Source organism: Mus musculus, chromosome 5, assembly GCF_000001635.26.
Source record: "Mus musculus strain C57BL/6J chromosome 5, GRCm38.p6 C57BL/6J".
In the NCBI taxonomy this organism is placed as follows: domain Eukaryota; kingdom Metazoa; phylum Chordata; class Mammalia; order Rodentia; family Muridae; genus Mus; species Mus musculus.
Window position 1 is genome coordinate 93160190 of NC_000071.6, and position 15214 is coordinate 93175403.

The 15214-nt window shown below is 46.7% G+C and overlaps 1 protein-coding gene across 22 annotated transcripts in view; it reads left to right on the top strand.

Moving 5' to 3' along the window:
• The window catches only part of Septin11 (septin 11), a 91374-nt gene that overhangs the window by 69195 nt on the left and 6965 nt on the right, over window positions 1-15214 (top strand). For 4 of the 22 annotated variants that reach the window (XM_006535099.4, XM_006535098.4, XM_017320980.2 and 1 more), the window contains exons 6-10: window positions 961-1057; window positions 1935-2103; window positions 5060-5192; window positions 7311-7498; window positions 13281-13348. In XM_006535099.4, coding sequence (XP_006535162.1) covers window positions 961-1057; window positions 1935-2103; window positions 5060-5192; window positions 7311-7498; window positions 13281-13305 — 612 coding nt within the window. In that variant the 3' untranslated portion in view covers window positions 13306-13348. Of the gene's footprint in view, window positions 1-960; window positions 1058-1934; window positions 2104-5059; window positions 5193-7310; window positions 7499-11149; window positions 14887-15214 lie in introns of those variants that run through there. The other 18 variants (XM_006535101.4, XM_006535100.4, XM_030254690.1 and 15 more) reach the window with 8 other exon arrangements.

Here is a 15214-nt window from a genome sequence, read left to right on the forward strand (position 1 = left end):
TAACCCTAACCTCTAACCCTTAGCCCTAACTCTTAACCCTAACCCCCTAACCCCCTAACCCTAACACCTAACCCTTAACCCTAACCCCTAACCCTTAACCTTAACCCCTAACCCTGACCCTGACCCCTAACCCTTAACCCTAACCCCTAACCCTAACCCTGACCCCTAACCCTTAACCCTAACCCCTAACCCTTAACCCTAACCGTGTGTGTGTGTGTGTGTAGGAAGATTTTCTTATTTTTAAATTAATTTATTTATACCCTCAGTCTGCCTTCACAGAGTTCCTCCTTCCATCCCCGCTTTACCTCTGAGAGGGCAGCCCCCACTCCCATTACCCCTAACCCTGGTACATCAAATCTCTGCAAGATTAGGTGCATTTGTTCCCACTGAGGCCAGACATGGCAACCCTCTGCGACATATGTGCCAGAGTCCTTGGACCAGCCTGTGTATGCTCTGAGCCATCAACCAGAGATTTACTTATTTTTATTTTACACATGTGGGCATTTTGTCTGCATGTGTATCTATGTACCATGTGCGTGCAGTGCCCACAGAGGCGAGAAGGGGGCATCATATCTTGTGAGCTGGAGTTGTGAAATGCCACTATGTGCTCTCCCTGCAAGAGCAGCCAATGTTCTTAAGCACTGACCCATGTCTCCTGTCCTCCTCCACAAGCCATGTTTTAAGTACCCTATGGATGCAGAGTGTCGCAGTGTCAGCTGTGACAGATGACATGCAGGTCAAGCTCAGGTTGCTCCTCAAATCTAGCTTGTATTTGGCTAGAATACAAGATCATGGAGACTATGATTCATGAAGGACATCTACCAGACCATAGTCCCTCCTGGCTCTCCTTCATGTTTCCCCCTTTTCTCTTGCCTCTGAGGAAAAAGACCCCTCTCTGATGGGGACAGGAGCTCTGATTGGTGTCATGTGATAACCATTTACCTCTCTGTCACCCGGCAGGTCCATCTCCCATTCGCAGTGGTCGGCAGTACTGAAGAGGTCAAGATTGGCAACAAGATGGCGAAGGCCAGGCAGTACCCTTGGGGTGTGGTGCAGGGTATGTCCTGTCACGGGAGAGGGACGCCATGCCAGTGCCCGTGATGAAGAAATGACAGCCACATTTCTTCCCTGCCCCACGATGTGGAAGAAGGTGTCAACACGGGGCATGTAGGAATGTGTGAGGCTGTCTGCCCCACTTCCCTCACTCCCACTCCCCTCATTGCTTCCTGCAAACCCCCCCCCCCCCACCCCCCAGCTAAGCCACCGTGGATGTGAGGAAGAAAGAAATGGTCATCAGTAGGGCAGGTAGACAGACTGAGAGGCAGCTACAAGCCCCGAGCTGGAGGCGGGCCCTCAAGATGCTGGGCTCTTTAAGAAATTAGTAAAATTAGGAAATGGTTCTTCACAAAGAGTAGCCCTCAGCACCTGTCTCATAGCAAAGCATTAGATAGCTGGGAAGAACTTGTTTCTCTCTCATATCTGGGAAAGTTGTTTTTCCAAGGAAATGCTATTGCAGCAGAAATCTGCTCATTGGGAAGAATGGTGGTATTTAAGCACTGCCTTGCTGGGCTGGCACAGCCTGGAGTGGTAGCCCTGGGGCTGACCTTGGAGCCAGATGTTATTACCCAGATGTTGGGCCATCAGCTGCATCCCAAACCCGGACTCTGCCTCTGCAGGAGAAGACTCACCATTTGGCAGGCAGAATGATTGAAAGCTAAAGGAAAGATTGTGAAGCCCCTCCCTCCGCAGCATCAATTCCGCCACCCTCGCCTGGGCTTCCTTGAGCATGGAGGGAGAAGCTAGCAAGACATCCTCTATGCTTTCTGGACCTTAGATCTTAAGAGGGGTGGCGACACCCCCTCTGGAGCGTCACCCTGCCTCTCAGTGAAGTCACTACTGATGGCCTTCCTCTCCTTTGCTCATTTTTCTTGTAGTTGAGAACGAAAACCACTGTGATTTTGTGAAGCTGCGGGAGATGCTGATCCGAGTGAACATGGAGGACCTGCGAGAGCAGACGCACACTCGCCACTACGAGTTGTATCGGCGCTGCAAGCTTGAGGAGATGGGCTTCAAGGACACGGACCCCGACAGCAAGCCCTTCAGGTATGAGCTACACAGCAGACAGGTGTGTCTGCACCATGGAAAGGGTTGCTGGAGAGCAACTATGTATCTATGAGGCTTTGTTACCTCAGTAGCTTGGCGTGAGGTGAGGTGGGGTTAATCAGCGGGTGTTAGGAAAACCACTTTGTTGCCGGGCAATAACCACTTTGCATTATCATCTTAGCTAGGTGATGCTGTGGATATTGGCATTGCTGCCCGTGTTTACAAGTATTAGCATTCAAAGCGCCGAAAGTGTAAGCAACCTCCTAAAGTCCTAGTAGTTAGGGAAAGGAGGCTGTTCTGAATCCTTGCTTTTTTGGTTCCTGAGCCCTAGCTCCTGACTTTGTGGGGTTTAGTGCCTGTCCCACACCCTCACAGGATGCAGCTGCTGGGTGACATTTGCCCCCATTCATTTGTCTTAAACAGTTTGGACTTTCTAAGGCTCTTAGCTTTTCAGGTATCTTTTCATTATAAAGCATGCAAGGATGTCTGTATGCCTGTGTTTGTGTGTCTGTGTGTGCAAGTGTCTGCCCACAGAGGCCAGAAGAGGGAGTCAGATCCCCTGGTGGTGGGATTATAGGTGAGCCATATGACGATTGTGCTGGGGACCAGACTTGGGTCCCGTGGAAGAGCAACCAGCAGTGTAACCACGTCTCCAGCCCTCAGGTGTTCTTGTTATCTCACTGGTGTACAGCTCGCTCTGACAGAGGGTAGGAAAGGAAAAAGCCTAGGAAATGTATATGATTTCCCACATCACAGATGGATGGACACCCAAAATGTGCCGAGGAGAAAAGTAATTGTGGCTAGAGAGACGACTAAGTGGTTAAGAGCACTGGCTGCTCTTACAGAGAACCTGGGTTTGATTCCCAGCGTCCACATGGTGCCTCAAGGCCAGCTTCAGCCCCACGGGATACGACATTCTCTTCTGGCCTCTTTGGTCACCAGGCACATTTGTGGAGCATAAACATACATTCAGGCAAAACACCCATACATATAAAAATAAATTTTAAAAAACTTTAAAAGGGGAGAGGGGGCTGGAGAGATGGCTTGTGGATTAAGAGCACTGACTGCTTTTCCGAGGTCCTGAGTTCAACTCTCAGCAACTACATGGTGGCTCACAACCATCTGTAATAGGATCGGATGCTCTCTTCTGGTGTGTCTGAAGACAGCTACAGTGTACTCATATACATAAAATAAATAGATAAATCTTAAAAAAAAACACTTTAAAAGTAGGCTCAGGGCAGGGGATAGGGAGGTTGGGGCAGCAATCAGGATGTAAAATGAATAAATTAATTAATGCAGGGGTGGGGAAGGTAGACTCAGCACCCTAGCAATTGTCCTCCTTTCACACCCCACATCCCCCCCCCCCCCCATTGTTGGAGAAAGTTTGGGATGAATGGAAGGATAACTCTGAGTCACTATGGAAGGTTGCCACCTCCTGGTAGAAGAAGGGATTGTCCAGTTTGAGCCCAAGCCATTTCTTAAATAGGAACCTCAGTTGCGCCAATGTGAGGTTTGTCTGGACTCTGAGCCTCTTCTGATTAAAGCCACAGTGCCTTTGAACAACCAGTTTTCCACCTTTTTTGGGTATCCCTAGGACATACTCTGAAATCTACAAGCCGTCGAACTGATGGCTGGCCAAAGAACCTAAGGCTGTCTGTCAGTGCTCACTGAGGCAGTCTCCTCCCAGGCCTGAATGGCCCTTTGGTGGAGGAGTTCTCTCTTGGAATCACTTTGGAGAAAGATCAGTACTTCTGGGCTGATTCCCCGCATGGTACAACTGTGCATTCCCATAATCATGTCTGTGTTTGGTGAGAACAAATGCAAATCTCACACAAAGGACTTCTATCCGAGAGGTTAAGTTCTAATGAACTTAGTATCATTTCATTAAGTCCTGCAGGCTTGTGAAACTATCTCCAACCAGATAGGATGACTCTGTGAAGGTGTAGCAAGTCCGTCTGCACTTGCAATGAATTTCCCAGATGATAACCCCATAAAGTAAGCCCCACTCTAGGCTTATTAAGATAATTAAAAAAAAAACTGTTTTGTTTTGTTTTTTAATAGAGTATTTGTTTCTATGCACAAAAGTGAAACAACAAGCTTTTGTGAAGTTGAATGCATTGGCCAGGACCAGTGTTGAGGAATGCTAAGGAACCCAAGTTCAAGTCCTGACCCTGCCACTACTCGTGTCCTTAACCCCTCTGGGTGAGATCAGGGAACAAATTAGACTTAGCAAGAGGACTTTCTTTAGCGGTTCAGATCTATTGACTGTATAGTCTCGTCACAGCTTTCTCTATAAATGCCTTTGTTCTGAAACAGTTGAGTATGACATTCAGTATGAAACTCAGGCTCTGAGTTCTGCAGAAGGGCAAAGTACAGGATTCAAAATGAAAATTAGACACCTCCCCACACCACTAGAAACTGTACCGTGGCCTGAGCCATCGCGGGTTTCTACCCCAAAGCCCCGGCTTTAGAAGGTGGACTTCTCGCTAAGCCTGTTTGCCCTTTGAAGGGTAGTGGGAGGTGAGGAGTAGATGCCTTCCTCAAGTGACGCCTGACTCAATTGCACGATCTTATCCTGTGGAGGTGAGTGTCACTGTGCCTGAAACCCCTGTGCAGGGGACTGGAGAGCCGTGCCTACCAAGGTCAGCCAGTTGCTGAGGCCAGAATTACAGCTCTGTCTGAGTCCAGCTCCTGTCATTTCACCCGTGATGCTAGGCTGACTTGCTCTTGCACGAAACCTGGCTGATGAGCTGTAGTCCTTCGGCGTTGCCCTATGCTTTTGGACGTGTTTGTCTCTGTCATGTTGGCATAAATAAGAATAAAACTCTTGGTTTGAGCTTCAGTGTGGTAAGCAGCAGTTGAGCTTTTTCTTTTGGAACCAGAGAGGGAGAAGTGGCGTGAAGTGGGATGTACGATGCTGTCTTATGCCCTGTCTTGCTTTGCGGACTCTTAATAGTCTTCAGGAGACCTACGAAGCAAAGAGGAACGAGTTCCTGGGGGAGCTACAGAAGAAAGAGGAGGAGATGAGACAGATGTTCGTCATGAGGGTGAAGGAGAAAGAGGCGGAGCTCAAGGAGGCAGAAAAAGAGGTGAGCTGTCTGTCCTCTAGGAGCGGACGCTGGCATTTTCTCAGCATGCTGCGGTTAGTGAGTCTTCACAGTGGTACAGAGTGCTTCCCCTTCCCCGTTACCACAAGAGCAGCTTCCCCACCAGGCAAGGAATGCTGGCAGATATTCTTGTCCCCATTTAGCAGATGGTAAACTGAGGGCCATAAAGCTGAGTGATTTTTGCAGTAGATAAGGCTAAAACCAGATCTTAGTTCTCTAACTGATCACGTGGTCTTTTCAGCTCTGAGGTTCCTCAGTTTATAAGTCTTCAAATGTGAGATTTTGGGGGTTCAGCCAACTAAACAAGCTAACCAGTGGAGGCTTTGCATTATGGGCTCACCCACACTGCCCTCATTCCAGCGTATTTCCTGCTATCATCTCTTCTCATTCCACCCAGGTCCCCACCTAGGCCAGCCGCACTTCCCTGTGCATTATTCTGCAGAATAATGTTTGCAACTTACTTTAGTTTTTAAAGACTGAGGAAACTTGGGACTGCAGAGATGGCTCAGTCATTAGGACTGCTCTTCCCCAGGACCTGTCTTCAAGTGCCTGTACTCACATGAAGGCTTATAACCATCTGTAACTCCAGGGGATCCAATGGCCTCTGCTGCCCTCCGTGGGTACCAGACACAACGGCGCCCCGACATACATGGAGGCAAAACATATACACATTGAAAATAAATATTTTTAAAGAAGCTAGTAGAACGTAGAGGCCATTTACTCAGAGTGCTTAAAACGGTTGTGCTGTGGAGAAAAGAAAATTGAGTATTATTGGCTGACCTTAACCAAGTTGTGATGAGATAAAATTTGGAATTTGGCAATCCCACCCCCAACCCCTTTCTGTTCCTTTTTCTGACTATTTTGTTGTTTGTTTCAGAAGCCAGAGCCGCACACCTGCATGGTAGACCTTCTACCGCTGAGCTGTGCCCATGATTAGGGATTTTGTTTGCCAAAAGCTAATAATTATTCATTTTATTATTTAAACAGTGTGTTTAACTAAGCTTATATGTACGCATATGTATAGAAAGAGAGGGAATAATATCTGTACATGAACGCTGAATTATCTAAGGCCCAGAAACAAGAATCCACTTTTGTTTCTAGGGTGACTTTGTTATTAGGCTTATGGTTAATTTTTGCCTTCTTTATGCTTTAAGAAAAATATATCACTTAAAATTGTGTGTGTGTGTAGGTCAGAAGACAACTTGCAAAAATCAGTTTTCTCTCCTACCATGTAGGTTTTGGAGATCCAACTTGGGTCAGGGTTGGCAGCAAGCACCTTTACCTACTAAGCCACCTTGCTGGCCATCTATCTTTATGGTTTCAAAAATAACGTGCCTTATTTCACAGTATAGTAGTGTATGCTATTAGTCCTGGTACTCAGGAGGCAGAGGCAGACAGATCTCTGTGAATTTGAAGCCAACCTGTTCTAATGAGTTTAGTGATAGCCAGGGCCGTAGAATCAGAAAACCATAAATAAATAAATAAATGCCTTATTGTCACTAAGTATGCCCAAGGGGGTTCAGCCCTGATGAACTCAAATGACAGAAAATGCTTAGGGCTCAGCATCTGCACCTTCCTCCTCCATAAGCCACCCAGATATGTCAGACTTGAATTAGTTACTGTCCTGTCGCTGTGGAGAGATGCCATGACCATGGCAACTCTTATATCAGACAACATTTAATTGGGGGCTGGCTGACTTACCATTCAGAGGCTTAGCCCATTGTCCTCAGGGAGGGGAGCATGGCGGCAGGCAGGCAGGCAGGCAGGCAGGCAGGCAGGCAGGCAGGCAGGCAGCAGACAGGGTGCTGGTGAGGTAGCTGAGGCTTCTGCATGTGAATCTGCAGGCAGCAGGAAGAGAGGGGCCTGGAAGCCATCCCCAGGGACACTTCCTTCAACAAGGCCACACCTCCTAGTCCTTGTCATGTAGTGCCATGATGGCTCCCTAATGACTAAGAATTCAAATCTATGCGCCTGTGGGGGCCATTGCTTTTCTAACCACCACAAAGCAAGCGCAGATATGGGCTGCATGTTCTGAATCTGCACGGGCTCACATGGATTTTCCTTCCTTTCGCCACGCCGATTTTCCTTTCTCCCTCCCAGCTTCATGAGAAGTTCGACCTCCTGAAGCGGACTCACCAAGAGGAGAAGAAGAAGGTGGAAGATAAGAAGAAGGAGCTTGAGGAGGAGGTGAGCAACTTCCAGAAAAAGAAGGCGGCGGCTCAGCTCTTGCAATCCCAGGCCCAGCAGTCTGGGGCCCAGCAAACCAAGAAGGACAAGGATAAGAAAAAGTAAGCAGGTGTCGCCCGCCTCCTGGGGACCGCTAACAATCTCTTCCTCTTGCATGTCTACCTTTTCCTACTTACAGACTGGAAACTGGCCATCGCCAGAAAAATAGAAGCAAGTATTTTTCTCTACAGTGCAGGGAAGATGACAGAGGTTTTAGAGGTATTTTTTTTAAAGGGTACAAAGGATTAACTTATTGCGTCACTATGGTGACCAAACAATCAGGATAGCAGTGGCCTGTGAGCTTCTGTAGCAATACCAGGAGACGCCGAGAAGACAGGCAAGTTCTCATAATGCCTCTGCAGGCTTTCTCGAGACTCTTGGTAAAAGCACTTTAAAATCGCAGTTGTTCACGTGGGTTCTCTGTTCTGTTAGAGACAGTATGGCAAGCCAGCTGCTGGATTTTATACTCCAAACAGCAGCTAGTGGGAGCTGGTTTTTCTGGAGGATTATTGTATTGTGAAATTCAACCACAATGCCCAACCATTTAGCCCAACCCTAGCAACCCTCATGCCGCCCCTGCGCCCCACATAGAATGGTTTCCATACAGCCTTGGTTTCGAGTGCCAAAGAGCTAGATGCTCTCCGGTTGTCCCTTCCTGTGGCACCCCAGTAGCAGCTGTCCGAACTAGTGGGAAAGTGCCCTTCCTTGAACTTCTGTGGTTTAGAGCTATTCATTGAGTCACCTTACAGAGGCAGGGCTGTGACAGTAGCTGTGAGTTTGATGGGTACGGTGCTAAGGAAGCCCTTGGAAAACTTTTCCATGGCCCCTTGACTATGGGATGTCCTGGGATGCCACCCTCCTCTCTAAAGCCTACCTTCTCATGTAGCTATATGGGCAGCCCTGGAACCCTCTTGAGGGTTCTTGTTCTTCATCCTTGGAGGTTAAGGTGCCGGGTGAAAAGCTGGCAGCTAAGGAACAACAATAATGAAAGGACCGAGGCAAGCAAGGAATCTCCTTTGAAAAATGTAGCCCTTAGGATGGAGTCTCTACCCAATCCTGGTTGAGACTAAGAGCTGGCAAGCCAGCCCAGCGCTGTGGTCACTTAATCCTGGCGTACGTGCATTGGGCTTGCTCCTAAGGCAGTGCAATGTGCCCGTAGCCTGTGCACCACTGTGGGGACATTGAAAGACTAGTAAAGCATGCTCTACACACATTGCTTTTGCAAGCTCTGAGGCAGTGGGAAACATGTCCAAAGAACAAGGGAGCCGGAAACTGGTCTAAGCAATAACAGAAGTAGTCCACCTAGATAACGTATGGCTTTAATTAGGGTTGGTGTAGATCCAGGTCATCAAAGGAGTACAGCAGTCCAAACTCAGTGAGTTAGTTCTCTCTGAGAGAAACAACTGCCTCAATGATCTAGTTCAATACAGTTCTTTGTTGCTCTGTTTGCGTTGGAAAAGCTAGTACTGAGAATGGCGTCTCTACCTGGCAAGCCAGAGTGAAAGCCATTTGGCCTTGAACCCTGATTAAAAGCTCTTATCTGAGAAAAACCACAGAAGTAGTTGTGTGTGTGTGTGTGTGTGTGTGTGTGTGTGTGAGAGAGAGAGAGAGAGAGAGAGAGAGAGAGAGAGAGAGAGAGAGAGAATAAGAGAAAAGGCTGCTTAGGAAGCCGAAAGGGTAAGCTTTCTCACCCTGAAGCACTAAAGTGGGTAGAGGTACAAGTTTTAAACTAAAAATGTTTATAAAAGACCAGCAATGTTACAAAAAACATTTCATGTATACTGGATGTGCCTTTTAGCAATAAAAATTCCAAGAACTGATCATTATTGTCCCTCCGTCAGAAGCCTCCGTTTAGTAACGGACATCTTTTGCTCTGGAACAAGCTACCCGATTCTCTTCTTATCCTAGGCTTTACCAATGTATAATGCTTTTAAAGTTTACATCATGTCTGTGTTAAGATCTATTTTAGCTTTATTTATATATTCTCACTTATTGTTGATGGTGTTAGACTTGGTTCACAATAATCACCAGGCTCAGTGACTGACAGTATTTTTTGTGTCAGTTGGTTCTTACCTTTTCCATACTTCTGCTTGTATAGTGAAAGCGAAGGCTAGTTGGAGGCCTGAATTGTTTAAAAAAAAAAAGTCAAAAAAGAAAAAAATAAAGTTACCCCTCTTATTATCGGTGGAAGGTTTTGGCTGGAGAGGACCACAGAAAGACAGTAACCAGGGCAACCAAGAAAGAGGACCGTTCTTCCTCCTGGTCATAGCTGCAGCAGGTGCAGATGTTACCCCAGAGGAGGTGGCTGTGGTGAGCAGAAAGCTTCCGAGGGCGTCTTCCATCAGCTGTGCACCTCTCCGCCAGTCTTACTCCACTTTCTTAGTTTTAAACTTTTTTTTCCCCTAACAATGCACTCCTTTTTTAATTTATTTTTAATTATTTTTTTAACATAGGTAAGGCTTTATACCACCCCTTGACCTGTAAGTGGCATGAAATTATATAACATTTCCTAAGTTTACAAAGTAGGACTAACCTTGGCACTGCCATTAGCTGTACCCCACCTTCTGCCATCTTTGGCCACCAAGCCACTTCCCTCGTCCCGGGCTGCACTGCTGTGGTAGGATTGCCTGAGGACAAGTTTTCTAGCAGACAGTGTCCCTCCCTCTCCTGAAAACAATTTACACGGTCGCCAGGAGGCATTTGCTGGGGCACATGCGACCCCAGTGAAGACTTATAGTGCCATCATCCTAAACTGGCACGTGACACCTGCACTGTAGGCAGCCAGCTGTTCACCTGTTTTGTTTTTTTGATTTTTTTTTTTTTTTTTTTTTTTTTTTTTAAAGATTTATTTATTTATTTATTTATTATATGTAAGTACACTGTAGCTGTCTTCAGATGCACCAGAAGAGGGCATCAGATCTCATTACGGGTGGTTGTGAGCCACCATGTGGTTGCTGGGATTTGAACTTCGGACCTTCGGAAGAGCAGTCGGGTGCTCTTACCCACTGAGCCATCTCACCAGCCCTTGATTTTTTTTAAACAAATATTTTTTTGTTGTTGGTTTGGTTTTGCTAAGTAATAAAGTTGCATGTTTTGAAGTTGCCCAAAACCAGCTGTGCAGATCCCAGGTTTGGCAGTGCTTTGGTGCTAAGAGGGGAAGCCTCTGGTGTTGTGGTAGCTCTAACAGTGTTCTTTTTCAGCCTTCCCAGCTAGACCAGTAGCATGTCGTCCACCCACTAGATTCCAGTTTGCAAGCTACTTTAGAAGTCTCTCTTCTCTAAGTCATCCGCACCAAGATACCCACTATATGTTTATTCTCTGACTCCTCCTCCCACAGCCCAGAAGTGGAAGATGATGTGTCTGTTTGGCCCCAGTGGGCTCTCCACTCTTTACAGACGATAGTTTCGTATTGTTTGAGAAAAACAAACCAGACAGTGGATCCTTCCACTGGACCCTGCCTTGGTTTCAAGGTCACTCATGAATATAAATTCCACGCAGAAGGAAACTGAGCCACGTGCTCTCTACTCAGGGCTCCAGGGTCGCTTTGCTTTTCCTGAAGGCTACTTGGGTTTTTCTTTTAATTTCTCTCGGTCCCATAATCATTGCATGAGCATTCGCCACCACCGAATGCTGGCGCTGGTACTCCTGGTTTTCTTTTTCATTTAATTTGTTATCATTTCTAACTTTTTTTGTTTTGTTTTTTTAACTTGCAGTGCAAGCTTCGCATAAGGCCTGGCAAGCCAAGGACGCCCCCCCGCATTCACCTGCTTTGGCAGTAGTAGCGTACCTCTGTCATCTGTGTCCTGTTTGATTCGTTGTTTCAGCCTTTCCCCCAAATATCAGTAACTTAGCTCATTTTACTGAATGTTGTCAGGTGGTGGAAAACCATAGCACAAGTGGATGGCATCAGCAAGCGCGCGCGTGGCTGGACTTTGTTTCTCGAAAGTCGATTTGCCTTGTATGCCTGTTCCAAGTGGCGGCAGGAAGCATGTCTGTCCCTTGTATGTCGCTTTGGACCGAGGAAAGTGGGGTAAAATAACTACCTGTACGTCTGGCGGGGAAACTCACCGCCTCAGCAGCTCAGCTAAAACCCTGAGTAGCCATGACAACTTGCATTTTCTTAGTTGTGCATCCCGTGCTTGCACACCTCCAGAATTACCTGTCTCTTCTTCACACTTGCCACAAGCCAGCGGTGGGCTGGAAAGTAGGCAGAAACTTGAGTGAGCATCCGAGATAGCTTTTCCCCTCCTATGGCTTTTTCATTTAATCGTTTGTTTATTTGGCTTGAGCCTATGATCTGGTTAGACTGTCTTAGGGATGGAGTCTGCATCTGAATGCCTACCTTCAGAGCCAGGCCACAGCTACAGACTGGCACGAGAAACATGATTACGTTCACCCCCACCAGGGCGTCCCGGACACTCTCACGGGTCCAGATCTCAAAGAACACCTCATTTGGTACTGCTTGGCTAAAGAATCTTTGGTTAAGGAGGCTGGATTCCCACTTCCCTCCAGCCTCTCTGCACACACACCTGCATTTGCTTTAAGCAGGCTGAGGGGGGACTTGGAGGCTGACTCTAGGATGTGGCTACTTCTAGTAAGTTTTCATGACTCACCATGAGAAAACTTGCTCTATACATTGTACTACCGGTAGCACAAGTCTGAAAGGACGTCCTCAGTTGAAGGTGGCAGGGGAGTGAATGGACAGTGCAGCCGCTACTCAAAGCAGAGATAGAGGCCTGATAGCCAGCCTCTGGTCCACTTCCTTGCTGACAGTGTAACTCAGTTGCCTCTAAGGAGTTGTCCTCCCTGTCCCCTCACTGTGACCAGTTCCATCTGCTATGACTCTTGGGTCCTTCAGTTACCTCACCTCACCCCATGAGGATTAACTCAGAAGCCAGGACATGTTGCCTGCTGTGTAAGAACTGAGAGGGGTGCATCATTTGTCCTGTCATCTTTTCCCTGACGCTCCTGTCACCTGCTTGGCCACCCCCTTCTAACCAGATCTTGGCTCTTCCCTCTCATTTCTCATGAACCCAGGCCTCCGCCTCTGCATTTTCCTCTCACGTCACCAGTTACACGTGAATGGGACAATGCAGGCTGCATTCCCCTCTGTCACACACACTTAAAAAAACATTGTCCAGCCAGCCCCTATCTGACCCCAGCCAAGTTTTGTGTTATCTTTTACCTCCCCATCGTAAGAAGAAAGCAGTGGCCTTTCATAAACTAAATTAGGCTTCGTTAGACAAATAAGGACATTGGCTTCACTGGGGTGTAGACCAGGCTGGAGAGCAGCCACAGCCATCTTCACTGGTGAAGGGGATAGCTCCAACACAGACATCGGCTTTGCTTCCATTTTTCTAGCTAGCTGTGGAGCAGCAGGGACTAATGGCATGCTGACTAACCGACGCTGCGTTTGCTTCTTCACCGGGCACCACGTAAGAGCTTGAGCACTGGTGTCCTCTGCTTGTTCCGGCCACTGCTTGTGTGAGCTTTATTTTGTGTGTGTGTATGTGCCTTGGAATAGAAAACACCCCTTTGCATTCAATTTCTCTCATCCCTAAAAGCTTTTAAAGACATGCTCAGAAACAAACAAACAAACAAACAAAAAACCCAAACAATTGACTTTTTTGATGCCAAAATTATTGAATTTTTTTTGCATTAAGTTTTTGTTCTCAGTAAAATAAATCCTCTGGAGAGTCAGGGAATAAGAAGTCAAGAGAATCCTAAAGAAGCTTAAAAAAGAGAAAAGCATTGCTTCTGCAACTTTTTCCTCCCACTGCTCCCGAGCCTCTGGTAGCTGGTTATTGCTGCTCTTTCTTTCCGTATCTATACCTTTCTTCACAGTAGTCCCTGGCTCTGCACGGAATAAACGATACTCTCAAATCTAACTGGACGTGCTTTCGCCTTTGCATGTAAGTACAGGAGTAAGAACTCGGATCTTTCTGTTTCAGATTAGGGAAAACAAATGGGGCAGATGAGGTCTTCTTTTAGAAGGTGTCCTGGATAGTCTGAGTAATCTTTTTTTTTTTCTTTTTCTTTTTTTTTTTCTTTTTAAAGCTAAATACTGGCCACATTTCTATTTTACCCGACAGTTTATGCTTCCTCTTGATGTCAGAGGAAGTTGGGGATTGGGTACTGAATGTTGTGTACCACTGTTGTGTATGGCCTCCTGGAGGTCATGTAGAGGGCCTTTGATTGTGACAGTGGCAAAAAGCTGGGGAAAGATTCCCACTGTCCACGGGACAAAAATCCTGAAAATGATGTCTCTGCCATGCTGCCTTTCTGCTTGCTCCCTGACATTCCGGATCTCAGGCTAGTGGCTTCTCCTTTATGCTCAGTGCACAATGGCCACTTCTTTTTAGTTTTTGGTTGGACAGCTTTGGCCTCTCTGCACGGTGAGCATCTTCTGCTCCTTCAGGACTGTGGTCCCCTGTAATTGTCATCTGTGCTGTGGGAGGACGACTGAGTACTTGGTCAGCAAGTACTCGGGTAGCAGTTGAGAACTGTTTTCTCAGCTTGGGCTCTGTATGAATCGATCCAGAAGGGTCTCTCTCAGCCAGGGGAGCTCCTCCACCTGAGGTTAGGTGTGGGTTTCTTGCTTTCGTCCTCCTTTACTTTGCAACTCACCAGCAACAGCTCTTGCTTCCTCTCCATCCCGTGCACCTTGAATGGGTGGACTTGACTCTCTCACTTTCCTCACACACCCCTAAGTGTTCCACAGAGTTGGTTGTTCAGGCGTCCCCTACCCACATCGTACTGTCTCTGTGTGGTCCTCCCAGAACTGTCCATCTGAATCCCCCAGCTTTGCCATTCATAAGTGTCTGGAGTTGTCAGGTTCCAAAAGTCTTAGTTCTATTGACAGGACATTTATTATGGAGTCATTAAGTGAATCATGACCTACAGAGTCTAGTTTGTATGTAGGTATGAAGGGAATTTTAAAAAATAAATTGAAAATTAAGCTGTGAACAGCATTAGAACTTTGTCTATTTCTTGATTTTAAAATATGCTGATAATGCCTTAAACTGTAGTTGTAGAATTGTCATTTTTTGCTGTTTGAAGATAACCAATGTTTTCTAAACTGTTGTGTAACCTTTCAGTGTTAATGCAGATTGTCATGTATGTAAGCTGCATGTTAGACACTTGTCTTTTTTTTTTATAAACTAAAATAACTGTATTGACGTGAAGCCTATTGTTCCTACAAGTATGAAAGTGCTGACTCAGCAACCTGCCGAGTAACTTGGTGTCTGTTATCGTAGTGTGGTGCCAGGTGACCTATGCATATATCACTAGTGCCAAGACTTAAAGTGGGGAAATATATTTTTACCCAACCGTTGTTCTGTGTGCCCGTTTGTGAGTTCTTTCCAGTCCCTGCCTGATATGCCTATGTACACACATGTGCTTGTTATGTCACATAAAGAAATGGGGATGGCGGCTGTGTCCTGCTCTTTTACTTTGTGTGCTGGACTTCAGTGTTGCTGGTTGGCCCGGCTTCTCTGAGACACTTGCCCTGTGGCGTCCTGTGGCTCACACATTTCCCGCCACCACACTGGTTCCCAGTACATGGATGACCCTCAGTGTCCAGCAGAGGCATCTTCCCCTCCCTGGCCCTGAGTGCCCACATTGCTAGTCCACCTACTCCTCACCAAACCATGCCTGATGACACTGGCCCTTTAACTGACAGACTGCTACTTTCACCGCTGGTTGTAGAGAAGTGCTTTTTTTTTTTTCCGCTTTAAGAATCAATTTGAACCTGAACCTTTCTTTTTTCTCTTCTGTAG